At 44.3% G+C, this 27,359-nt stretch overlaps 1 protein-coding gene across 1 annotated transcript in view; it reads right to left on the bottom strand.

The window, feature by feature from the left end:
* Positions 1–1,251: 1,251 nt before the first annotated feature.
* Positions 1,252–27,359, bottom strand: part of LOC144691950 (uncharacterized) — a 48,576-nt gene continuing 22,468 nt past the window's right edge. Inside the window, exons 3-4 of the mRNA XM_078560517.1 lie at positions 5,116–5,219; positions 1,252–3,191 (exon numbers count right to left, since the gene is read on the bottom strand). Coding sequence (XP_078416643.1) covers positions 3,027–3,191; positions 5,116–5,219 — 269 coding nt within the window. The 3' untranslated portion in view covers positions 1,252–3,026. The remainder of the gene's footprint in view (positions 3,192–5,115; positions 5,220–27,359) is intronic.

Raw genomic sequence — 27,359 nt, 5'->3', positions numbered from 1 at the left:
CTGTGTACATAAGAGACAGCATTAACAGGGCTTGCCGTCTCTTTCCACGCTTTCTTCAGGTGTTTGAGTGGGAGGCTTCAGCACCGAAACAGTAACCTCTCGCACCTACCTCGCTTCAGACAGCAGATCCAGAATTTTAGTTGTCAGTTTTATCACTTGTTCCAGACTTCATTTTTGTGCAGGCACGAAGCAAAATGTCAGCCGCTCTTTAAGAGACTCTGCACTCACCATTTCCTACCCTCCTGTTGCTGTAGTGCTCCCCGTATACTGGGGAAATTCTGATTGTCTTGACATACATATACAAAACCTAACTATGATTTTTACACAACTAATTATATAGACTTTCCCGGGTTACGTAATATTGAACCTTTATGGCTGAAAGCACGGAGGCCACTTCTGTCTTTGTCCCACTTGGGAGGGACTTGAGATGTCCTCCTCGAGGCTTTTTAAATTTGTTTTTGTTACCTTTTACTGCCTGTAGAAAGCAGACAGCACAAGATCAAACTATACAGTGACTATTTACAAGTCAACAGAATCCGAGGTCTGATTCATAAGCCAACACTAAATTAGTATAAGGCCTGCATTTAACTGATGGCTGAAAGTCTCCACTGTTGGTTTTTGATTGTGGCATGATGAATGCTGACAGATTAGAAAATATCTTGGAAAATGTATGGGAGCCATAGTATTAATAAATTGAACTGTGATGTAACTCCTAAGAAACTCCTTTAGCAAATTCAGATGCTGATTAAGTCAAACAGAAAACCGGATCATCAAACAACACATTCTCTATCTCGGAGAGTGCCATTCTTATTTAAGAAATGACTCCAGTCCCAATCTAGGGATTATTTACAGAGCTCCAGAGCTGGTAGAAGCTAATTTCAATATTGGTTCAGGAAAGTGGAACAGGACAAGCTGTCATATTTTACAGGATTTCAGTTGCTAGATATGGCACAGATTATGTAATCATTGCTATTTTATTGTATGTCACTATAAATTACGGATTTTGTAATATTTATTTCAGTTGAATCCCTGCAAAGCTGTCTTTCTATCTACAAACATGTTTTGTATGCCATTATGGAATGATTTGCCTTTTGTTTTGATGATTTGTTTTCAAGAGAGAGCTGTGCATTGTTTTCACTTTCTATTGTGTCTGCATTTTGAAGTAACATTCTCAGGAACAGAATGTGTGTATCAGGGCAATTTAAACAGTTAATTCATCTACATAAAGTAAATTAGACCAGCAACCTTTTTAATCTGAAATTGTATTAGAATGTTTTAATATACACAGAATATTAGCTGAATACAATGCTAATCTTGTTTATTTATGAAAAGCAACAAGTACTACACAGCAATCATTTCATACTTTACATCCAGGCATGCCATCTAACATTGATTAAATTGATCACTTGGAAACTAAGTTAAAAAACACACAAAAATTTCAACAACAATCCAAACATTTCTGGGAAGGCTAACTGTGCCGAAAGGTGTAGACGGATTCCTTGTCAGTCTTTACCAGGCTTACCCGAACATATGGCAATTAAGGCAAAAGACAATACAGTAAAAGTTTACAGGGAAATCTTAAGAAAATCTTATATCTTGGCAGTCTTTGGATCTTAACAAGTCCTCATAATGTACTTTGTTAGCACCAGTGAAAACGTTTTCAAAAATTATGCTATATCTTCTACACAGTAAGAATGCTGAAGTGTATACAAAACAGAGGTGTCATGGTCTCATAAGAAACTAGATGTGTAGCTGTTTAGCAATAACTGTCCATGTCTCTCTATTGGCCTTTTTGCCACTAACTATGAAATTAGATATAATAATCAAATCTGAGTCAGATTAAGAATTCATGGGGCCTTGAACCTCTGTTCCCAACCATCCCCCTCAATGCATTAAGACAGAAAGTGTCAGGATTCCCAGGACGGGGAGGGTAGGGGAGACCTAGGGGTGGTTGCGATGTGGGCGATTGGGGTCTCGGAGGGATAGGCCGGGGCGGGGGGAGGTCCGGAGGCCTCTAGGCCTTAAGGGGGGGGTGCTCCCTGTCAGAAGGGGGCCTCTAATGGAGGTGTCCCCACCCCCCTTCCTTCCCACCTGAGATCGACCGTTCTTCATTTCAGGCTTTCCACCCCTGAGCTGTCATCTGCCCGCCAGTCTAAAAATTGAGGCTGAGTGGGAAACGGCCATTAATTGACCACTTATGGGCTTCAATTGGAGCAATGATGGGCTTCCTGTTCGAGGTCCTGCCTGCCCCAGCCTAAAATCTCTGCGAGGTTGGGGCGAGTGGGAACCTGGAGGGAATCCCTTCTGTGCAATTTCATGCTCCCCGCATGTCTCAGAACCTGCCGTGGTGGGGGTGCATAAAATTCTGGCCATGGTATATCTAGGCTGAACAAGCCCAGTTCTAGACCAGAGATGGTCAGGAAATCTTGTCATAGCACTTTCAAGAGGGGATGAAAAACTGAAAACTATGAAATTGCAAACATCTCTTTAAAAATAAGTCTGTAAAACAAATCACAGTATAATGATTGCAAATCTTAATTTCTTCTACATTAGTCTATTCCCTGAAGCAAGACAATAAAAGTTTAATCTTTAATATTTTTGAATATTCTTCATTTTCATGGTTAATTTATTGCAAATAGTTTCCCTGCCATTTAAGCATTTGCATCAGTGTATGACGTACATAATTCTGGAAGTTACCCAGAAATACCTCCACGGTGGTGGACTATTTTCACAACAGATTTTTAACATGGCTTCAATGTTTTTGCACATAAAAACATCACAACTGATGTTGCTGAACCACAAAATATTTTGAAAGCTTAATTACAATGCAATGTCAGCTGACCCATTTTTTGCACAATGGCATCTTTGGAAACCTAAGTATAATTTGCAATAACAAGTGTTGAGCTTTCATGTTTTTTTTTCTTTATTGAGTATTATTCTTCACCAATATTCAGTGTACATCCTTACCAATGAAAAAGCTGTGCAAAAACCATGAATTTATAGTTTCTTGGTTAATCTCAAAACTATCACTCGAATGAGATGTTCATATAATTATCACCTATGTCTTCGCAATCACTGTTGGTTACCATTGGCCTGTCCAGCTTCTGTTCATTGTCCTCATTATCTCTGTCAGATGTGTTTTTCAGGATTATATTGATTTGGTTTGGTATGTTGACTCTAGACTTCCTCTGCTGCAAAGCAATTTAAACATGAAAGGAAGTTCAGACAAGGAACACATGAACTGATACGTTGATCAAGGTTTTCTGATATAAGAAGTCACCTTTCTACAAAGGAACATTAGGAACACACAAAGGGTGGTAGAAATCTAGAACTCTCTTCCCTCAAAAGGCTGTGGATGCTGGATCAATTGAAGAGTTCAAAAAATGAGATCTATATGCTTTTCTCATGATCTAATTGAATATCTGAAAAGGCTCAAGGAGCTGAATAGCCTACTCTTTTATTCTACGTTCCTATGTCATCCCACCTCCAGTAAAGTGTAATGTGATAGTGTAACTTGCATTGAAAAGTAGCCCCTGCTGCAGTACTGAAATGACTCTCATCAATGTCAAAAATGACATCCTATGTGACCGTGACAAAGGTAAACTTTCCTTCCTTCTCAATCTGCCTGCAGCCTTTGACACAGTTGACCACCCCATTCTCCTCCAATGCTTTGCCACTGTTATTTAGCTGGGTGGGATTGCCCTCACATGGTTCCATTCTTATTTAATCGCAGCCACAGAATCAGTCGCAAAGCCTCTTCTTGTTCCCGCACTGTTATCTCTGGTATTCCCAAAGATTAATCCTTGGTCCCCTCCAATTTTCATCTATGTTCTGATCTTCGGTGAAATCATCTAAAGGCACTGTTAGTTTTCACGTGCATGCTCCTGACACCTAGCCCTACCTCACCACCACTTCTTTCAACTCCTCCACTGTTGCTAAATTATCAGACTGCATATCCAACATTCAGTATTGGATGAGCAGAAATTTCCTCCAATTAAATATTGGGAAGATCGAAGCCATTTTTTTCAATCTCCGCTCAAAACTTCGATCCCCGACTATTGACTCCAACCCTCTCCTTGGCAATAGTCTAAGAGTAAGCCAGTCTGTTCACAACTTCGGTGTCACATTTGATCTCAAGATGAGCTTTCAACTTCATATTCGTGCTAACAATATGACTGCTTATTTCCACCTCGGTAATGCCTCTAAACTTCGCCCCTGTCTCAGCTCATCTGCTGCTGCAACCCTCATTCCTGCCTTTATAACCCCTAGGCTCAATTATTCCAAAGCACTCCAGGCTGGTCTGCAACATTCTACCCTCCATAAACTCGAGGTCCTCCAAAACCCTGCTATTTGTGTTTTAACTTGCAGCTACTACAATTCCTCTATCATCCCTTGCTTGCCGACCTACATTCGTTCCCGATCAAGCGATATCTTGACTTTAAAATTCACAGCCTTGTTTTCAAATCCCTCCATGGCCTTGTCCATCCCTATCTCTGTAATCTCCTCCAGCCCCATAACCCTCTGCTCCTCTAATTCTGGCCTCCTGTGCATTCCTGATTATAAAGTACTCCACCATTGGTAGCTGTGCCTTCAGAGGCCTAGGCCACAAGCTCTGGAATTCTCTCCCTAACCACCTCTCTAACTTGCTTCCTTAAAACCTATCTATTTGATCAAGCTTTTGGCCAACTGACCCAATATCTCCTTATGTGGCTTGGCATTGTTTTATAATGCTCCTTCAAACATTTCATTATGCTAAATGTGCTACATAAATGGCTGTTGTTGTTTATTACAGTTCATTACATTGAAAGGGGTGCATGCCTATTCTAGGCTTTTCAATCTCCAAATGGTAGTCTAATTTTAAGGGTTTGTTCTTTTTAAATAATTAACTTACTATTAGACCAGCATGAGAAGAATTGAGTGTACAAGTAAACATGTGTGAATAACCATAATTCAATTCAACAACTACAAATTAATTGGACAAGTGTGAAAATTATTTGAGGGCAACAAGTTAAAGGAAGTGTATATTTATTATATTATGTTTATTAAATTACTTAGTGTAGCCTTAATAATCAAGTGTATATTTATGTTTAAATATAGTAAATTCTTGTTACTTACATGAACATAACGTAGCAATATAAGAATGATTCCAATAGCTAGCACTGCTAGAACCACACCAATGCTAACATATGCAGTTAGATTGAAGGAGTTGCTTACTGCATCTAGAAAGAGATAAATCATGGTTCTTTACATTGAAAATAGCTATCAAATTAAGCAATTCCAAGTTTACATAACAGTATAATACACCATTGTTAATTCATGCAATTAATGAAGCTTAAGTTTAGATATAAATAGTTATTTTCTGATATAACTTCTGAAAATCAAGACAATGCTGTATTCATTTGTATCACTATGATGTGACATTCTAATTCTGTGCTGGAACATGCAAAAGCAAATTGTCAAAGTTAAATCAAATTATGTTACATATATTCATCTATTTACAGCTATACAAATCTTGCATGTAACATATGCATTGAATTGAAAGTGTCACTTAGGACAAATCTATCACCTTTAGTACTACCCTATATACTCAAGCAATGGTTGATCTTGTGTAAAAGTCGACCTCTGACTTTAGGCCAAAACTAACCGTTAATTTTTCATTATTCTTGAGTATAAGTTGATTCCCGACTTATGGCCAAAAATCCAAACCCTTTGTTCTTGCCACCAGCTCGTCACTGAAGTCAAACTCGCCCTGGTGCCAACCTACTCTTTGACAGAATCACAGGATAGCACACCATTGAAGGTGGCTGTTCAGCTCCTCATGTCTGGGCACATCAGCATGTCCTGTGAAGGCTACCACCTCACTGGTGCATGCTGCATTCCTGCCAATCCCACCATGTGCGCAAATTGATTGGTGTGTTTCCTATATTTACAGCACTTCAAGAGAAAAGTACTTCATTGGCTGTAAAGTGCTTTGAGCATCTAGTGTTTGTGAAGAGTACCTCTTTGATAGAATCACAGAATAGCATACCTTTCCTGTTCAGTAGCACTTCAAGTAAGCTCCTACTCTTGGGGCCCTGTGCAATTTCTTCTGCTTGTTGCTTCTGAAGTGTGAATACTTCATGACACTTCGTATCATTTAGGATCTTCCTCAGAAGTAAATCATATAGGAAACAGGAAAAGTTTGGAAGTTTCTTCTCCACCGATGCTGCCAGACCTGCTGAGTTTTTGTTTTGGAAATATGCATGACTGCATGCTTAATAAAGTGGGTGCTATGACCAAAGTTAGTATGACATTGGCTTGAAAAGATCAGTGCCACCCAGCGCTACAGACCTCACCATTTACCATACGATCAGATTGCATTTCTCACACACATACCAAAAAAACTATGAGAAAGGATTCTTACTTCTCATTCCCTTCCTGTATATCTTGTCAAGAGCCCCTGAATGGCATAAAGTTGATGGAGGAAGGAGACCACAGAATCAATCAAGGACTGAAGCTGGGTCATGGGTAAGAGTGAACGTCAGGGGATGAGGAGAAAGCACAAATCTCAGAGTATAATCAGATAGAGCTGCTCAAAATATAATTTTGCACTTATATATTACTCTTTTTTTTTACCAGGGTCTGAGCTGAACCATCATTGAGGGTATGTATGTTTTACCCAAACTGCTCTGGTTAGACTGTTTACATTGTATATGTAGGTTCTATGCTGCAGGTTGACAGCTTATTTAACCTGTTTGGCCAATGAATCTTTTATTGCTGGTGACTGTATTATGTGTCTGTCATTGGCAATCATCATCATTTCTTGTTTATTTAGTTCTACAATTGCCATGGTTGAGAGCTCCCGGTGCCTGGTGCCACACAACCCTCCCCTAGAGGGTCTACAAATTTCATCTATCCTCTAATCTTCCAGCCACTGTTTGTTTCATAGAATCAAACCAGTGCTTATCCTCTCTTTCACAACTTCTCATGACACTGACATGAGGCTTCATTATGTAGATGGCAACCTATCAATGGCAGTTCATTCAATGCATCCAAAGTGTTCAAGCTGTCCCTAGTTGTAAGCAGAGTAATTTTTACTCTGACTTATTGCTAATTACCAAGCTACCTTAATGGAGATCTGATAAGATTACTAGTGGCAAGTACATAACAGCTTGTCCTACAATATGAATGTTAGTTTTTATGGATAAAATTGAGACAAACATTGACCTGATGAAGCAATTAGATTTTTTAACATGCATCATATCTGCAAAGTGGATGACAGACACCAGAAGGTCAGCAATGGTAAGAAGTAATAGTTGGTAACTTCTTTCAAAGGTGGTAAGTAATGGTGTGGTGAACCTAGGTTTTGTCAGCTACAATAAAAGTTAATGGAAAATTAACAATGAAAACAGAAGATTGTGAAACAACATGGAACAAGGAAGTATGTAAAGTATCTTATTTATACTTTGCTTTAAGCAGTTATTTTCATTAAATAGTAATGCAGTATAAAAACACCTGACATTTGAGTAGCTTCTTTGTGATTGTGTCAGATTGTTGAGTGATATTAAATCAAAATTTTAAATGGAGGTTAATAATGTAGTAAATTTCAAAGTGAAGATCGGGATTTAACAAAATTAACAAAGGAGAGTAAGATTTATTAATAGTAATAAACTTATTGCTGTTTTCTTGCAATTCACTACTGAAGGTGTGGTGCCAACGTCAAGAAGCAGCATCTGATTTAGCAAATCCAAACATATCAACATATTTCTAATTAAAGGTCTTCAGTAAGGTGGCTGTTTGGCATTATTCTAACAAAACAAGCCAAAACCAGAATTTGCACATGGGGTTGAATTGTGCTGCTGTTATGTCATTCAGAAGAAAATTGTGCACAAATCGTCAGGAGTGTTCCGTATGTGAGGGTTTCCTTGGTCAGCTTATTGATACATCTATTGGAGCAGACATTGGTGTAAATCCTGTGTAACATGCTGTCATTTAATAGAAATCTTGGTGTGGCCTTTAAAAAGAAAGATCTGTTCATTGGGTTCATCACCCACTACCAAAACCCCCTGCACCTTTCCTATCTTCCCATTATTATCAAGCTTCTGTGATGTTGCCACAAAGGACAGCTACAGACTCAACAGTTGCACTTGTTAGTTGTTATACATACTAACAGATTGACCTCAGAGCCTACACATAGTTATGTTATCTTCAAACATATTTTCATGACTTCTGGACTCCATGGGCAGGATTTTTCGCTGAGCGGGCAGGCGCACGCATGATCCATTCGAGCATAAAATTGTGTGCGGTATTTTGGTTGCCAGGCGCGCGCGGGGGTCAGCAGCGCACCCTCCGGAATTAAAAGGCCTATTAAAGCCATTAAAGTCCCAATTAAATGATATCTTCCTTACGGTTGGTAGGCAGGTGAAAAGGCCAAGTGGCCTTTATACTTTTTAGGAAACCTCATCCATGGGTGGGATGAGGTTTCCAACAGCAATTAAAAATAAACTATAAATTTAACACTTCATTAAGAACATGTCCTTGCTCATGTGACAGGCCTTAATTGGCCCGCCAGTGGGAAACCACGGACCAGCCCTGATCGTGGACCACTTCCCGACTGCTCCCGCCCGACGAGGGAAAACTCCTGGCCGATGGCAGCTCTGTCCTTAGTCTCTGATGGGAAAGCGTCGCATCTTGACTAACACTGTCTAATTGCCGTCAAGTGAAAGTATCTGAGCAGGTACTAGGGAGTGGATAAGCTAGTCACCCTGAGGATGAATTGGAGCCTTTCATTTGCGCAAGTAGGTAGTTATCTTAGAAACTTTCGTAGCAGTAAAAATAATGGCTACTAAAATAAAAATGTCTTCAAAAATGATTTGACCTTGCTGTCAAAATCAATGTATTTTGGAATTACTTATATTGAGTTAACTAATATTCATTTAAAAATATCTTCCAAAAGCTGAGCTTTTTGTTAGATTACAGGGGCGGGCGGGGTGGGGAGGGGGGTAAATTTTTCCTGTTTCTGCTGTTTTTTGGAGTTCCCACAGCTCTTTTGGTGAAATTACAACAGACTAGTGGGGGAGTTGCTGTCAAATTCATCCCGTATATTTTTTAGCTTTATTGAATGTATTGTGCATAAGGTCAATGCAACTTCAAACCATAGAACCATGGAAGTTTACAGCACAGAAGCAAGTTATTTTGCCCATCATGTCTGCGTTGCTTCTTTGATGGTGCAACTTCAAATTAATTCCATTGCCCTGCTCTCCTTCCATAACCTGAACCACCCTTTGCTTCAAATGTTTAACCATTCCACCCTAAAAATGATACAAAAGTATCTGCCTCAATTACTCCCAGTAACAAAACATTTTATATGCAAAGATATTTCTTCTAACTTCCCTTTTCACTCTTTCAGAGACAATTTTCAATTGATGAGCCCCTCAATACTGACTCCCAAAGCAGTAGAAATAGAATTTCTCTATTTGCCCAATCAAAATACTTAACAAAATTAAAATTTTATATTCAGTCAACACAAATTTTATTTCGATTTCACAATTGGTGTCATTCAAACATATTGAATAATGTGGGTGTGATAATATGCAGTGACAACATGCTGTAGTGGGATTAGCACTAGGTGTATGAGAGGGAGGTGCAGAGGTGTGATTTGCAAAGAACAGGGGTTTAGGTCGCAGGAGACGCTATCTAAGTCACAGGGACTCAGCTTATCTTGATCTCTCAGAACAGCAATGCTTCTACAGGCTGAAGTTGTCATGTCACCTTATTTAAGGAGTTAGATACCGCCTGCAGGCTGAAGTCATGATCTTCATGAACTCAGTTGAGAGCCTTACTTGATTCTCTGTGGAGATGGCCACTCTTTCCATGGCAGATATTGTTACAATGTTCGTAATTCTCCATGCCACCAATGTACTAGTGATCAAGTTGAACTCCTCCTAATGTGAAGTGTGTGTGTGTCATATCTAAGTTGGTGATGCACCTCTAGCATTCTCTTTCACAATGATAGCTCCAAGATTCAGAATCTGTGCCCCACTGAGCAGAGATTGGAGAGGATTGGGCTCCCCAGGCTCCCACCCCTGAAGCAGACTCTCCGTAAGTCTCCCTCCCATCACTGTCTGTACTGGTGCATGGCTCTAAATCCTGAAACTATGCACCCTCAGAAGAATATGTCCTTTGTGGAATCACCCTCGTGGATGTCCTGCAATGCTTTTTGGTATGCTATTAGTGTCTTCTACCATGAAGACGGATGCAAAGTGTTTATTCAACTCCTCTGCCATTTCCTGATTCCCCATTATTATTTCCCTAGCTTCATTCTCTAAGGGGCCTGTAATGACTTTGGCCTCTATCTTCCTTTTTATATACTTAAAGAAGCTCTTACTTTCCATTTTTATATTACTTGCTAATTTACCCTCAAAGTTTATTTTCTTCCTCTTTATATATTTTTGGTCATCTTTTGTTGGTTTTTAAAACTTTCCCAATCCTCTGGCTTACCACTAATCTTTGCCATGCTGTATGTTTTTTCTTTCACTTTGATACTAACCTTAACTTCCTTGGTTAACCATGGTTGGTTTATCCCCTTCCTACAATCCTTCTTCCTCACTGGGGTATATCTTTGTTTGAGTCATGAACTATTTTCTTAAATGTCTGCCAATGTTTATCAACCGTCTTTTCTACTAAACTCATTTCCCAGTCCACTCCAGCCAACTCTGTCCTCATTCCTTTATAATTACGCTTATTTAAGTTTAGCACAGTTGTTTCCAAACTAAGTTTCTCACCCTCAAACTGAATGCTAAATTCCACTATGTTATGATTGCTGTTTCCTAGGGGATCTTTTACTCTGAGATCATTTATTAAACATGCTTCATTACACATTCCCAAAATAGCCTGATCCCTGGTTGGATCTACAACATATTGTTCTAGGAAACAGTCTTGATTACACTCTATGAATTCTTGCTCAAGGCTACCTCTGCCAATTTGATTTTCCCAATCTACATGAAGATTAAAGTCACCCCTGATTAATGTACTGCCTTTTTTACACGCCCTCATTATCTCCTGATTTATTCTCTGTCCTACAGCATAGCTACTGTTAGGGGGCCCATAGAATGCTCCTACCAGTATCTTTTTCCCCTTGTTATTTCTTATCTCTACCCATATGGATTCCACATCTTCTGATCCAAGATCATTCCTTGCTATCGTACTTATTCCATCTCGTACTAACAAAGCTACCCCACCACCCTTTCTTTCCTGCCTGTCCTTTCGAAAAGTCCCATGCCCCTGAATATTTAGTTCTCAGCTATGATCTCCTTGTAACCATGTCTCTGTATTGGCTATAAGATCATACCCATTAATGTCTATTTGTGCCATTAATTCATTTATTTTGTTCCGAATACTACATACATTTAAGTAAAGAGCCATTAATTTTGTCTTTTTACCATTTTTTTCCCCCCTTTGATCCTATTTGCTGTTTTTTTAATGTTTGTACCCTCTGTCCCTTCCTGTCACACTCTGGGAATCATTACCTAAGTAGCTGCCCTGCAATGCCGCCATATCCTTTTGCTTTGTAAGCCTACTTATCCTCTCTCCAGAACCCTCCCCGCGCTTCCCTAAAAATAAGGAAAACTATAGTTACTATACTATAGACCACACCTCCAATATTGTGAACAGTCTTGGCCCCCTTATCTACGGAAAGATATACTGGCATTGGAGGTAGTGCAGAGAAGGTTCACTTGATTGATCCCGGGGATGGAGGGATTTTCTTACGAGGAGAGGTTGAGTGCATTGGGTCTGTACTCATTGGAGTTTAGAAGAATGAGAGGTGAACTTATTGAAACATATAAGATTCTTAGGGGGCTCGATAGGGTAGATGCTGAGAGGTTGTTTCCCCTTGTGGAAGAGTCTAGGACCAGAGGGCAATATCTCAGAGTAAGGGGGCACCCATTTAAAACTGAGATGAGGAGGAATTTCTTCTCTCAGAGGGTAGTCAATCTGTGGAATTCTTTACCGCAGAGGGCTGTGGACGCTGGGTCATTAAGTATATTCGAGGCTGAGACAGACAGACTTTTAATCAGTAAGGGAAAAAGGGCTATGGGGAAAAGGCAGGAAAGTGGAGTTGAAGATTATCAGATCGGCTATGTTCTCATTGAAAGGTGGAGAAGACTCCTTCGACCGAATGGCCTACTTCTGCTCCTATGTCTTAAGGTCTTATGGTTCCTGCTGCTCAACTCAGTTACCTCAAACCAAGCCTTCTTAGTGATAGTCATAGGTTTCTTTCTTCCAGTGTTGGAGAAAAGTCCCTTCTCCTTCTGACCGTAAACAGCAGTAATTTCAGTGATGCATTATTGAATCTGGGTGCTGCCCTTCCTCTATGTTCATCATCCACCCTAAATGCCTCCAATTTATTTTATGCATTGTTTCTTTGGCCGAGGTTTTCCATGTCCGGCAGCATTGGGCGTGTTCGGAGGCATGAGCGGACAATATGGCGCAATTGGTTTCAGGGCGGCGTGTAACCAGGTTGCGATCGTCCCCTCAGCCTCCAATTGTGGGCCGTGTTTCCTGCCATCGGATATAGGGAACCTCATTGTAATACATCTGCATATGATTATTAGGCCAGCACGCTAGGATCGTTCACCACACCCCACTTCCACCTCTGGTTCGTCCGCCCACATCGGTAGGAAAACACGCCAATGTGTTTCACAACATAAGTAACGTACACCTGGCGGGCTGCACTTCGCTCGGGACTTCAATGTTTCTTTGCCTACCTTTCTTTGGTCAGCACTTGTAGCCATCAGTGCCAGGCTTCACAGACAGCACCACATCATTTTTGGGGGGGCTCACGGCAGGTCTCTGCCTACCAGATCAGTCATATGTGGCTGGCTTTTCAATAGCTGCAGGTCTAGGGCTTGCGTGGAGAAGGGCGAGAAGTGGCCTCAGGCAAGGGCAGATTCTGCAGGACGAGGGCTGTACTGGGGAAGGAGGGTATCCCAGGGTGTGTGTGGAGACACATGTTGATCTGTGCAAGTGGCGCCAAGATGACGATGGCTGAGGAGGCAGTCTCCAGAGGAGATGAGGCCAGATGGAGATGTAAGGATGTGTGTGTGAGAATGGGTGGTGATGTCCATTGAGCTGGCAGTGAGTGAGATGCCAGTGAATGTGTGATTAGCTTGAGCATGTGAGTTTAGAGTGATGAGATGGTCGCCATACCCTGACTGCATGGACGAGATCATTTATCCTCTTTGCATTGGATGGCCAACCTCTTCTGTGCAGCATTGGCACTGATCACCACTGCCATTGCCTCCCAAGCCTGGGTGGTCACCCAGCTGCCCATCCTGCGACCAGAGCAAGGGTAGAAGACATCGCATCAGGCCTCCACGGCGTCCAAAAGCCGTTCCAATTATGCGTCACTAGACATGGGGGCTGCAGTCTTTTTGCCTTTCATGGACATCTTCTCTGCAGTAGTCGTGGGCTGGAAGCACTGAAATGAGTGTGCGTGTCTGGGCTTTAAATATGGCCCCCAGTGTGATGAAGCGGTGAGGTGATGGCATGGCGGGCGAATGAGAGCCAGCCTGCCATCAAAATGGTGTATTTCCCGGGAATGCATAACTAATGTGGCGGGTTTGGGACGATGCGACGTGAAAACTCGCCACTGCGGTTGTGGCACTATCACTGTGCTAAATAGGATAGAATCAGAACAAACCTAGCAACTCAAAACTGGGCATCCAAGAGCCACTGTGGGTCATCATCATCAACAGAATTGTGTTCAACTAGAATCTATAACCTCATGGCCTAGCCATATCCCTTACGCTACCATTCCCATCAAGCCAGGCGATCAATCCTGGTTCAATGAAGTGTGAAGGAGAGCGTGCCTGGAGTGGCACCAGGCATACCTAAAAGTGAGGTATCAACTTGATGAAGCCAGAACACAGAACTACTTGCATGTTAAAATGTGGAAGCAGCATAGACAGAGCTAAACAATCCCACAACCAGCTAATCAGATCAAAGCTCTGCAGTCCTGCTACATCCAATTGTGAATGATGGTGGACAATTAAACAAATAATAATAGGTGAAGGTTCTACAAATATCCCTGTCCTCAATGGTGGGGGACTCCAGCATATCTGTGCGAAAGACCGGGCTGAAGCATTTGCAACCATCTACAGCAAGAGGGCCGAGTGAATGATCCATCCCGGCATCCTTCTGAGGTCACCACCAGCACAGATGCCAGTCTTCAGCCAATTTGATTCACTCCACGTGATATCAAGAAGTGGCTGAAGGCACTGGAAACTGCAAAGGCTATGGACCCTGATAACATCCCGGCTGTAGTGCTGTAAAGACTTGTGCTCCAAAATTAGTTGCACCCTTAACCAAGCTGTTTCTTTACAGCTACAACACTGGTATCTACCCAACAATGTGGAAAATTGGCCACAAAAAGCAGAATGAATCCAATATGGCTAATTACCACCCCATCAGTCTCCTCTCAATCATCATCAAAGTGCTGGAAGGTTTTGTTGATAGTGCTATCAAGTGGCACTTAGCAATAACCTGTACATGAGTGCTTAGTTGGGGTTCTGCCAGAACCACTCAGCTCCAGACTTCATTCTAGCTTTGGCCCAACAAGGGAAAATGGGTTGAATTCAAGAGGTGAGTTGAGAGCAACTGTCCTTGACAGAAAGGCAGCATTTGACTGAGTATGACATCAAGGAGACCTGACAAAATTGAAGTCAATAGGAATCATGGGGAAAACTTTCCACAGATTGGAGTCATGCCTAGCACAGAAGAAGATGGTTGTGGTTGTTGGAGGTCAATCATCTCAGTCCCAGGACATCACTGCAGGAGTTCCTCAGGATAGTGTCTTACTATCTTCAGCTGCTTCATCAATGACCTTCCTTCCATCATGAGGCCAGAAGTGGGGATGTTCATTGATGATTGCACAATGTTCAGCACCATTCGTGATTCCTCAGATACTGAAGCAGTCTTTGTCCATATGCAGCAAGTCCTGGACAACATTCAGGCTTAGGCTAATAAGTGACAAGGAAAATTCATGCCACACAGCTGCCAGGTGGTGACCATCTCCAACAAGAGAGAATCTAATCATCTCCTTTTGACATTTAACAGTATTGTCATTACTGAATCCCTCACTATCGACATCCTGGGAGTTACCAAACTTAACTGGATCAGCCATATAAATACTGTGGTTACACGAGCAGGTCAGAGGCTGGGAATTCTGCGGCAACTAACTCACCTTTTGACCTTCCAAGGCCTGTCCATCATCTACAAGGCACAAATCAAAACTGTGATGGAATACTCTCCACTTGCCTGGATGAGCACAGTTCAACAGTACTCGAAATTCAATACCATCCAACCTGCTTTATTGGCGCTGCATCCACTGCCACATATTCTGCCCATCCCTCGGCATACAGTGGCAGCAGTGTGTATATCTACAAGATGCACTGTAGGATCTTGCCTAGCCTCCTTCAAAGGCATCTTCTAAATCTGTGCCCTCTACCTCAAGAAGGATAAGAACAACAGGTGTCACCGCCTGCAAGTTCCCCTCCAGGTCATACACCATCCTGACTTGGAATCACATTGCCGTTCTTTCACTGATGCATGGTCAAAAACTTGGAACTCCCTTCCTAACAGCCCTGTGGGTGTACCTACAGCAGATGGACTGCAGGGTTTAAGAAGTGTGGTTCTGAGGTGCAATACACCTTGAAGAGAATGTGAGCAGATTGACCACGTGACTCTATCACCCAATAGCTGTATAGCGTGGGCTACAATGTTAATGTTAGTCTAGTGTAGTGTCTGGTTGGAGAAGCACACATCATGAAGGTGCCCTGTTGCCTGTGTAAATAAATAGCACGTGCTTCACCCCATATTGGTCTCTGCATCTGCAATATGTTGTTATCAACATGCCCACCGACAGATAAGTGTGCAACCGGTACACAAGCAAAGCAACCCCACAGTAGAACATAACAAGTGGCGATGAGGAAAAACACGATCAGTCAACGACACCAAGGAAAGCCACGAAAACTCAACTGAAGTGGGTCAGCTGTGCCTTGCAGGCCGATTGTAAGTAAAACCCTCACCATAGTCGTCGAAGTTATCGCCCTCCAGTGTGCCACAATTGGGCCGCATCGAACCGTTTGATCAGACCACCGATGACTGGTCACATTATATTGAATGCCTCACGCTTTTCTTTTTGGCCAATGACATATCAGGGGAGGAGAAAAGGCGGGCGGTCCTCTTATTGACATGTGGCAGTAAAACATACGCCCTAATTCGTAGTCTAACTGCACCCAATGTCCAGATTCCCAGGGCTATGGTGAGTTGGAGAATCTTATGAAAAGCCACTTTCAGCTAAAACCCACTTTCAGCTAAAACCCTCGGTAACAACGCAACATTTTAAATTCAATTCGAGGTGTCACGTTGCTGGAGAGACAGTTGCTTGCTATGTAGCAGCCAGGAAACAACTAACAAATATTTTTAAAAACTGGAAGAGCTGAAGAATCAGCTATGTGGAAGCCAAGAAGTTTTAAAAATAGACACCCCTGAGTTTTCAAAGGAGCTGATAGGTGAGGAAATACTGGAAGACTCAACCACTGAGTTCACTCAAGTTGAGCTCATATTTGAGCCTAGTCTGGCCAATAGGGAAATTGAAAAGAAAGCCGAGATGAAAGTCAGTGCTGCCAAGAGAAAACCCATCAAAAGAAAGAAAAAGCGGAATTACTAACAAGGCCTAGAATTTTATTACACATGGCAGGCAGATGATCATTCCATGTTGAATTTAGCCTTGCCAACATCCTGATTTTCAGAACCTACCTTACAATTGCCCTTCATATTCTTGAACTTGGAGGGGAGGGGCAGACGGAGTGCATGCGATGGGGGTCGAATGAGAGTGAAGACATTCCAGTTGGAGTCTACACCACCGGCAGGAGGAACTCCCCTTGCTTTGGAAGTATCTTTAGGATCTGATGACCCTGAGAGAGTCGAAGAGGCAAATTTACAGTTCCTACTGGGGAGCCTAGTGGACAGGTAACTCCTGAGAGGGAGGCCTCAGATAAACCATCTGAAGTGGTAGAACTACGACGGTCGACACATTTGAAAAAGCCTCAGGAGAGACTGAATTTGTAAATAGTTTATTTATGTAAATAGTTAATATATTGTAAATTGTGCCTTCAAGTAAAGGGGAAGGGATGTGGTAATCTGAGGTACATTACAACTTTAAGAGAATGTGAACAGATTGACCATGTGACTGTATGTCCCAAAAGCTGTGTAGCGCGGGTTACAATGTTAAGGTTAGTCCAGAGTAGGGTCTGGTTGGAGAAGCACACATCATGTTAGCACTCTGTAGTCTGTGTAAATAAATGGCATGTGCTTCACCCCATATTGGTCTCTGTGCCTGCATTATATTGTTATCAACGCACCCGCCGACAGATAAGCATGCAACTGGTTCACAAGTAAAGCGACCCCACAGTAGAACATATCAAGAAGGCAGCTCACCAGAAACTTCTCAAGGGAATTTAGGGATGGGCAAATTTTTTATTTTTTTTTAATTCATTCACAGGATGTCGGCTTTGCTGGCTGGGCCAGCATTTATTGCCCATCCCTAGTTGCCCTTGAGAAGGTGGTGCTGAGCTGCCTTCTTGAACTGCTGCACTCCAGATGGTACACCCACAGTGCTGTTAGGAAGGGAGTTCCAGGATTTTGACCCACCGATAGTGGAGGAACGGCGATATATTTCCAAGTCAGGATAGTAGTGACTTGGAGGGGAACTTCCACTTCCATCTATCTGCCTCCCTTGTCCTTCTAGGTGGTAGTGGTCGTGGGTTTGGAATGTGCTGTCTGAGGAGCCTTGGTGAATTCCTCCAGTGCATCTTGTAGATGGTATACACTGGTGCTACTGTGCGTCAGTGGTGGAGGGAGTTAATGTTGTGGATGTGGTGCCTATCAAGTGGGCTGCTTTGTCCTGGATGGTGTCAACCTTTTTGAGTGTTGTGGGAGCTGCACTCATCCAGTCAAGTGGGGAGTATTCCATCACACTCCTGACTTGTGCCTTTTAGATAGTGGACAGGCTTTGGGGAGTCAGGAGATGAGTTACTTGTCGCAGGATTCCTAGCCTCTGACCTGCTCTTGTAGCCAGAGTCTTCATATGGCTAGTGCAGTTCAGGTTCTGGTCAATGGTAACCCCCTGGCTGCTGACCTTGTCAGCGAAGCACACATCCTATGAAAGAATAAAAATAAATTCTGGACCAAAAAGATTCAGTGACGTTGCAAAAACATAAATTGTGTCATTGCAAAGGTACTGACACTATGAATTAGCAGCCTGAACTCTATGTGGCAAATTCAATTGGAAATTAATTTGCAAATAGAGCCTTCATGAAATTAACAGGGAGGTTGGGCTGAACTGTTGTTTTCACTGAGTTCAACAGCAACCTCCAGTGACTCACTATTCATGGGGGATCTCCTTCTCACCACAAGTTGCTGGACAGTTCACAGATTAATAACGGAGAGCCCATTAAACTTCCCATTTCTTTGCAGCAAAATCGAGGCCAATGAATTTGACCAGTACTAACTACTACCAACACTTCAAGGAGAAACTGCCCAGTCACCAAAGTAAAATAATTTCTGACTGTAGGTCGTGACATCTACAAAGAAATTTAGTTGACTCAACGAATATCACAAACCTGGTCAGATTTAATCCTTTGATACAAATGTTACAGAATTCCTTTTCGCCTTATATCTGGCTGAGACCATTTTCTAAAACACATTTATATTGATATGACAAATATTTTAGTCTTTTCTAAAAATTGTGGTTATATACACTTGCTTGTTCTGCCACGTAAGTAGGAAATGTAGGGTGAGAAATTCTTCTTTCATCTTTGTGAAACAGCGCTGCATCAGGAAAAAGGTACCTATGCAGGCATCCAGTGAAGCCTGTGAATCAACCAGCTGATGTGATGCCAGGGTACCAAATTTGGCCCATGTGAGTCCCAGAAACTTAATTCTTTGTCACTCCTTGTACAACAAGCTTCAAGATGGGGCCTTGCTCTAGCGCTACTTAATGAGCCAGGTGCCCATATTGTGGGTAAGGTCCTTTTTAAGAACTTATGTTTGTGCAAGATATTCTGGAGTGTTTTGGGTTTGCTGAGGGCAAACTCTGCCCAATGTCCAGTGCCAACTTGGAGCTGGATGTCTGAAAGCAGGAATCTGAAAGAGGAAGGTTGGCCTGAGAGAAGATGGGAACAAGAAGTCCATGATGATCATGCCATCAACAGTTTATGTATTATTCCAGATGGCAGGATGAGATTGAGCTGGGAGTTTTGAAGGGCCATAAGGCAAGAACATACTATCATACTCCTTGTTCTCAGTGATGATGCATGCCACAGGCTCTGTCACAGCTGACCCCATGATGCTAAGCCATCCCCTCCATAGGGCTCAGGAGATACATTTGTCCTTGCCCCCTGCTATGCTCCCTTCTATAGTGTGTCACTTTGCCCTGTAAGAGAGAGGGTAAAATGCCAGTGATTGTGTGGCACTGTGTTTAGGTATGTGTTTGCCATAGCTGAATAGCTAGATGGTATGTGGAGACTGTGAATGGTGGGTATGAGGTTGGCAATGCTAGTAGGTGTGTGAAAGTGAATCTAATCCTGGATGTTAAGCATAAGTCCTGAGTGCTAGGGATGCTTCTGGGCAAGTGTTGGGGATTTGGTGCATTGAGCAGCCTGAGAGGCTGGTGGTGTGGTGGGTAGGAGATGTCATGTGAAGATGGATTCGCTGACTTTGACCGCCTGTGTGAGGTTATTAGACTTCTTGTGGCACTGCTGCCAGGTCCGAAGGTCCAGACTGTGGGAGTAGACCTTCCTGGCCACTTGCTCCCACCCTCTTCTGAGAGTTGTCCTTGAGGGCCTCGGCCCCATGTAGAAGCATGGCATCTCTCCCCTTTCCCATCTTACTACTAATGCCTCCAAGACTGCAATCATCACCCTTGAACCCTCTCTCTGCCCTGTTGTTCCATTTTCCATGTTTTAATTTGCAGCAATCTTATTCAGTGCACATTATCTTTAAAAGGAGCAGACCGACTGAGCCACTTGCTCTCAGCACAACACTTTCCTGGCCCTTTCTCAGTGCAGGAAGCAAGCAGAGCAAAGAGGCAGTCAGCATCAAGTAATCCTTCTGGCTGCAATCAGGTAAATGAGGTGGGAGGACCAAGTTTTCACGCTGTCCACCTCCAATAGGACTGGCACGGGCAGGTCATACGTTGCGACAACTGTGCCCAAAACCTGGGGAAAACTAACAATAGAAAAATATTGCTGAAACTGAAAGGAAGAAACTACAAGACAGTTTTGACACCAGCCTTATTATGTAGTGCAGAAACTTGGGCAATATCAAGGAGAGGGAAACAACAACTGGATAGTAATGAGATGCAGATGTTGAGATGTATGTGTGGAGTTACGAAAAAGGACAAAATCAGGAGACAGCACATTGGGGCGGGGGTGTGAAGATTGTGGGAGAATCAAGGAAAGTAGGCGAGAAGAGTTTGAAAGGGTATGGTCACCTGCTGCGGAGTGAGTGAGAGAGAGAGGAAATGTGGTGAGGTGAGTGATGGAGATGGGACTGTCAGGAAGAAGGAGAAGAGGAAGGCCTAAGGCCAGATGGAAGGATATTTCATCCTTACGGGATTGGACGAGGAATGGGTGACTGATAGCGAGAGATGGAGAAGGGGGATCACCCAGCATTGTGATGACCCTGAGTAAAATGGGAGAAGTCGAAGAAGAAGAGGTTAAAAAATTTGCTAGCTTTTGGAAAAAGCAAACTATTTCAAGAATGCCCTTCAAACCAGTCTGACCTATATGCGATTTCAATCTCACGAAAGTAGGTCAAACAAGTCAAACCCTCACCTTCTCTGGGCAATAACTCACACTGGCAGAATCACCCACATCCTGACAACAAATTAAAAGCAAAAGAAAATTGCAGTAGGATGCGAATGGAATTGCTCAAGCAAAGACCTGGCAAAGAGCTGAAATGCTTCTTTGTAAACATCTGTGGATAAACATGTTAACAAATACTTCTAGTTAAAAAGGATTTAGGTAAGTCACATTTATAGAATAGATCTCTTTTGGTTACCATCCTCTGAATAACCCCAAAATCAAAATTTTCACGTAAGAAATATATACAATTTTTCACCTAAGCTAAACCTTTCGGTGAACTTTTTCTACTCTCAGGAGTCAACTTGGTTGCAAAAATATAATGAGAAAATTGAGGAAGTGAGATCCTTCAACTGTATCCCCTCCCAGTCCCAGATTGTAATCTCTTAATGGGCTAACCAACATCGCTGTTGATGATGCTAAACATGTTGTTTAGCATCATCAACAGCGTGGACCATCATGCATTCCTCTGCAGAGGGATAACTTGATTTTTGGTTGGAGTTATAAATTAGGAAAAGATTCTACTTAGCAAGAAATTAGTAACATATCATGTGATAATTAGCATGTGCAGCTAAAATTAGAATCATTCTTGTAAAGTGCAGTATTATACAATTAAAAGCCATTAAATCTCTTATCAATGCAGTTTATTATCCTCAGAAAATTTGTTTTACTTATTTTCAAAATGCAATGGTTTTTAATATTATTAATTAAGTTATCTGTAGTTTTCCTAACATAGCAGCTGCTCTCTGCTGATCACTATATACGGTGATGCAGAGGCATTAGGAGATCTCCCATGGTACTGCTCATGGTGAGCTGGAGAATATATTGGTTTGACCATGGGAATTAAAGAAAGAAAAATGTTTATTTATATTGGATCTTTCATCATTGTAGGATATTCCAAAGTAGTTTACAGTCAATGAAGTTGTTTTGAAATGTTGTAACTATTGCATTGTAGGAAACAAGGTAGCCAATAAAAGATCCCACAAACAGCTGGTGACTAGATAACCTGTGTTAGTGATGTTAGATAAGGAATAAATAATGACCAGGAGATCAGGGAGAAACTGGAGAAAGCTCCTGTTCTCTCTTTCAAATAGTGCCATGGGAATTTTTATTCACCTGAGATGGCGGAAAGGGCCTCAGTTTATTGTCTCACCTGAAGATGGCATCACTGACAATGCTGCATCCCTTCAGTGTTGCACTGAAATATCAGCTGAGATTGTGCCTAAAGTTTTTGGAATGGGGTGTTAATCAACATACTTCTGGCTCAGATTCAGGGGTGCTACACCTTGGGTTCCATCAGCAAAGTGTGACAACATAAGTGATACAGAAACTAAATGCAACAATTACAGAAAATGTACACAATATGTATGGAAACATATAGGGCGGAATTTTCTGAGCCTGCTGGTGGCAGGCGTGATGGGTGATGTGTGTGGAAAATATGGCGGGACCCACTTCACGACGGCGTGAAGGCAGAACGTGACCTTCCACTCAGCCCACTGACGGCAGGCTACATTTCTCGCCATCGGTTGGCGGGGAGCTAATTGTGATACAATAACATATAATTAAAAGGCCATCCCACCAGGCTCTTGGAACCCTGTCATACCTTCAGTCCACATCAGTGGGAAAGCATGCCGATGTGTTTCACAACAGCACGCAGGGAGGGGGGTGGGGGTGGGGGCAGGGAGGGTCAAGTGCTGCTCTGGCGCTACATCCCACGTACAGGCAATCGAGGTGGGGGCAGGGTAAGCGAGGGAAGTGGCCACACATTAGGGACACCTATGCAAACTGACCAGGCCTCTGCAACTGAGACAGATTAGGCACAGCCACAGTGATATGATTGAGGTCAGGCTCCTAGCCTGTCCGTCCATACAAGCATCACAGAGGCAACAAAGGGCCACCAAGTGCTCCATACCTTACCCCCACCCCACCCTGCCCTGCCCCCACTCCCTACCCCGACCCCCCCACCCCACCGGCACAGATTTTGAGTCTGCCACCACTTTATTGGACCGTGGAGCAGTTGGACTCCACATGTTGTACAATCTCCTCGCCAATGCTGGTCATGTAGCAATCACTGCTAGAGGCGCGCAATGTCAGCATCCTGGTTTGGAACAGTGTCCCCCATGTCGCAGGTTGACAGGGCAGCCATGCAGCGCACTCATCTCTGGTCATCCGAGGGGTGACCAGCACTCTCCGGGAAGCATTAAGGAGCGGTCACACAGGGCCAGGAACGGTGCTAAGTACAGCCATGATAATCACATCTCTCACTCTCTTTCATGCTGTAGGAGGACCATGACAGGCTGATGGATCCTGGTGATCTAGCTGTATGCCTGATGGCCTACAGAAACTGTAGAAGATGGAGGAGAGAGTGACTGAGGCACCTGGCCGCACAAAGGCAGGAGCAGCCATCTCATGAAGAAGGCGCTGCTGGGGCTCCCGCACACACTGCCCAGGGGCGACAGTGAGCCGTGGCTGGTTGGCGCCTAGCAACACCCAGGTCTACGGATGCCGCCTGTCATTCCTGCAGGTGACTGTGTACCAGTGTTGCCGATGACTGCGCATGTCTAGGGACCTGGTGGCTCACATCTGCCACTTACTGCAGGTCTTGGCACCAAGGGGACATGGAGGGCATCCACTGCCAGTGGCTGTGAAAGTGACCGCGGTGCTTAATTCCTATGCCAGTGGCTACTTTCAGGGCTTCACAGGTGACCTCTGTGGGATTTCACAATCCGCCACCCACAAATGCAGCCTTGAGGTCACGGATGCCATCTTCTCCATGGCACACAACTTTGTGCATTTCGCCCGGGACCGGGACAGCCAGGATGCAAGGGCCATTGGATTTGCCCTGATCTTGCGATTCCCACAGGTGCAGGGTGTGATTGACTGCACTCATGAGGCACTCAGGTCTCTGTCGCTACACTCAGTGGACTTCATCAACCACAAGGGCTTCCACTCACTGAACATACAGCTGGTATCCGACCACCAGAAACGCATCCTGCAGGTGTGCACACGGTTTCCAGGGAGTGTGCATGATGCCAACATCCTGATTCACTTGCAGACCCCTGCAGTCTTCCAGGGTTCACAGAGGCTTCAGGGTTGGCCCCTTGGGCAGAGGCCGTGGCTGATGACACCGGTGCTGCGGCCTCAGACTGCAGCAGTGTGACGCTATAATGAGGCTCATGCTACAGCTTGCACCTTGGTGGAGCAGACCATTGGGATGCTGAAGATGCGGTTCCGGTGCCTGGACCGGTCTGGTGGCCACCTGCAGAGGGTGTCACACATCGTCGTTGTCTGCTGCACCCTTTACAACCTGGCGCTGCAACGAGGTGAGGAGCTGGCTGAGGAGGAGTTGGAGGAGCTGCACATCTCCTCTGATGAGTATGTTGCCGACGGGGATGAGGGTGACGGGGTTCTCAGTGGTGACGATGGGGATGAGGCTCTCGCACTGGCTAGATGAGGCAGGCGCACTTGGGAGGCCCTCATAGCTGCCAGATTTGTGGAGGATGATGACGACATGCAGTGAGGTGTCCTCGTAAATCCTCACATCGCAGTTGTGAACATTTGACTCCAGTCTGGCTTATCGCAGCGCCAACACCCTCTGTGAGATTGCCCCTGTCATGGCGATGCAGTGGAGGCCCTAATAGTCGCTTGCTCGCAGGAGGATGATGACAACACACTGTGAGGACACTGCATAGATCTTCACATAGCCTCTGAGAATGTCTGACTCCTGTCTGGCTGAGGGCAGCTTGCTTGTGCTCCATGATCAGAGCCATCTCATAGACACAACCATGAAACTTTAGACGCATCTGATGCTGTGTCCGCTTTCAGCATCTCAGTCCTTCAGGAGCTGGTACACAGCATCACTGGTCACAGATGTTAGTGTGATGGGGGCCAGCCCCACTTTAAAAGTGCTGAGAGCACACAGAGAGTATGAGAGAACTCTGTGACGCCTGCCCACTTCATGCTGGCAGCAATGACCAGCACTGCAGAGGTGCAGGCATCAATAATGTTTTCAGGGAGTTGTGAGGCTGGACAATCACTGTGGTCTGAAGACTGCACAGAGCACAGGGAAGAGGCCCTGGACTGAGACACCTGCCTTTTATTTTGTGCAGAAAGGTTTCACATCCATCTGAGTGACAAGAACACTGCTCATCTGAACAAGGAGCCATAGGCAGGAGGACATTCTTAGGAATTTATTATGACAATAGGGAACATTATGTACAAGTGCTCAATACTTGGGCCCAGGCTGTGCAACTACTTTTACCTAACTTTCCTAACCCTGCCCCTAAGCCTTGGCGCTCCCCGGACATCCACAGCAGAGGTGGAGGCACTCTGCTGACTGTGATGCCCTGTCTGTGATGACATTGGCGGGTGTCCTCTGGAGGGCCTAGACTTGGAGGGCCCTGGCCTGCTTTTGGGGTCCTGCTGTGTGGCAGTGACACCTACCTTGGCTTGTGGAGCTGGATCTGTGGAGGTCACAGAAAGAGGGGAGTCACATGAGCTGGTCACACCCAGAGTCGCCTGGGTGGATGACCCCGGAGCATGCACCTGCTGATCCTCCTCCCTATGGGTGCCCAAGGATCCCTGGCTGACTCCGTGAGCGGAAGGGGTAGCTGGAGTGAGATTGAGCGGCCCAGCACCTCTCTCGCATATACACTGTTGGCACACTATGGCATCAATAATGGAGTTAAGTCTGCGTAGCAGTGCAGGAGTGATGTCCTGGACCAAGGTCTCCATGGCGGCTGCCATCCTGCCAGTGTTGGCCTCGGTGCATTGCAATGCCGGCACTATCACCTCATCCTGAAGATGGACAGACTCCTCCATCATACTTTGCAATCTGAGGAGTACAGCGGCCATCCCTTGCTGTTGTTCCTGAGCTTGCCTTTGCATCTCCAGCAACTGTGACATGGCCGAGTCCAGAGGCTCATCATCAGACTCGGACTCGGCAACGTTCTGGCCTCCAGCAGTCCTCCGAGTGCCGGGGACCTGGGAAGTCCCTGCCTCCGCCTGCTATGGATCAGACAGTGCGATGTGCTCACCAGATTGTGATCCCGAGGCTACTCTAAAGCTAGGTTCCACTGAGGTGTGTGTCTCTGCGCTGGTGGACGGGGTGGGTGAGCGCTGTGATGGGACTTCAGGGAGGGTGCCTTTAGATTCCTCTTCAGAGGTTTCTTCGGGACTTGATTGGGGGCCCTGGGTCATGGACTCTGTCGGCTGTTTGGCAGATGTGCCTGGGAAATCAAGGAGAGATAATTAGTGCATGGCAGTGGCCTGTGAAAGAGGACACGTCACTCACGGCATGGTTGTCTGATGGATGTTGCAATGCTGGATCCTCATTTGGTAGAGCAGCGCTGACATCACCATCAGCACAGGTCCGGCCCCAGTCATCGTCGACCAGCTGGATGACTCTGTTTTCGAATTCTGTTAGGATTTTGAATTCTGGCATCCCTCCACCTTTCCCTCCTGTTATGAGCCAGTTTGTCCAGCATGGATAGAGATGGAGAGAGGGTAAGCAGGATGCCTGCCGGGCCAGATGATAAGTATGCCTGGCCTGTGCGGGTAGTGATGACAATGACAGTGTGCGTGAAAGAGTGAATGGTGATGTCCCTTACACTGGCAGTGAATGAGGGCTCTGTGGATGTGTGATGAAAAGAGTGACTTACCCTGGCAGAACGGAGGAGATCATTCATCCTTTTGTGGCACTGGGTGGCTGTCCTCTTCTGCAGGATGTTCGCGCTGGCCACCACTGCTTCTGCCTCCCAAGCTGGGTTGGTGACATTGCTACCCATCCTGCGGCCAGAGCGTGGGTAGAGCACTTCCCGGTAGGCCTCCATGGCATCTAGCAGTCGCTCGAGGGACCCCTCGTTGAAGCGGGGGGAGCTGCAGTCTTTTTGCCTTTGCAAGCCATGTCTCCCGGGCAGTGGTGGTGAGCTGGTGGTGATGAGCGCTTTGCTGGTGGCTGCCTTTTAAAGATGGCGGCCGGCGCAATGCAACAGCAGGGTGATGGCAAGCAGGTGAATGAGAGCCCATCCGCCATGGAAACAGCGTATTTTGCAGGAGTGAATATATAATGAGGCGAGCTCAGGAAGGTATGGCGTAAAAACCCGCCATTTCCATCAGCGGGTAGGATGCCATTTTACCCATCTGCTACTGCACTTAGTGCAATTCTGGGAAAATTCCGCCCATATCTTCAACACTGGTCATATCATTGATATTGTCATATCATTAATCATTTTGCTGCAGGTTGTGGAAGTGCTATTTTATACCCATTTAATGGATACAGATTACCTGGAAACTTATCTGACTTCGGTTGACTTTTTCAAACTTCTGATATGAATACTGTGCCTCTTACTGTAACACACAGGAAGTGGCTTACAGTCATTACACTGTATCAAAAACACTCTGTGTATCAGTAAATGTTCAAATGAACATTCAATAATTTAGAAAGCGCATATG

The sequence above is a fragment of the Cetorhinus maximus genome, chromosome 16 (genome assembly GCF_964194155.1).
Source record: "Cetorhinus maximus chromosome 16, sCetMax3.hap1.1, whole genome shotgun sequence".
In the NCBI taxonomy this organism is placed as follows: Eukaryota; Metazoa; Chordata; class Chondrichthyes; order Lamniformes; family Cetorhinidae; genus Cetorhinus; species Cetorhinus maximus.
The sequence above is the reverse complement of the archived record's forward strand: the minus strand, read 5'-3'. Positions and strand labels throughout refer to the sequence as shown.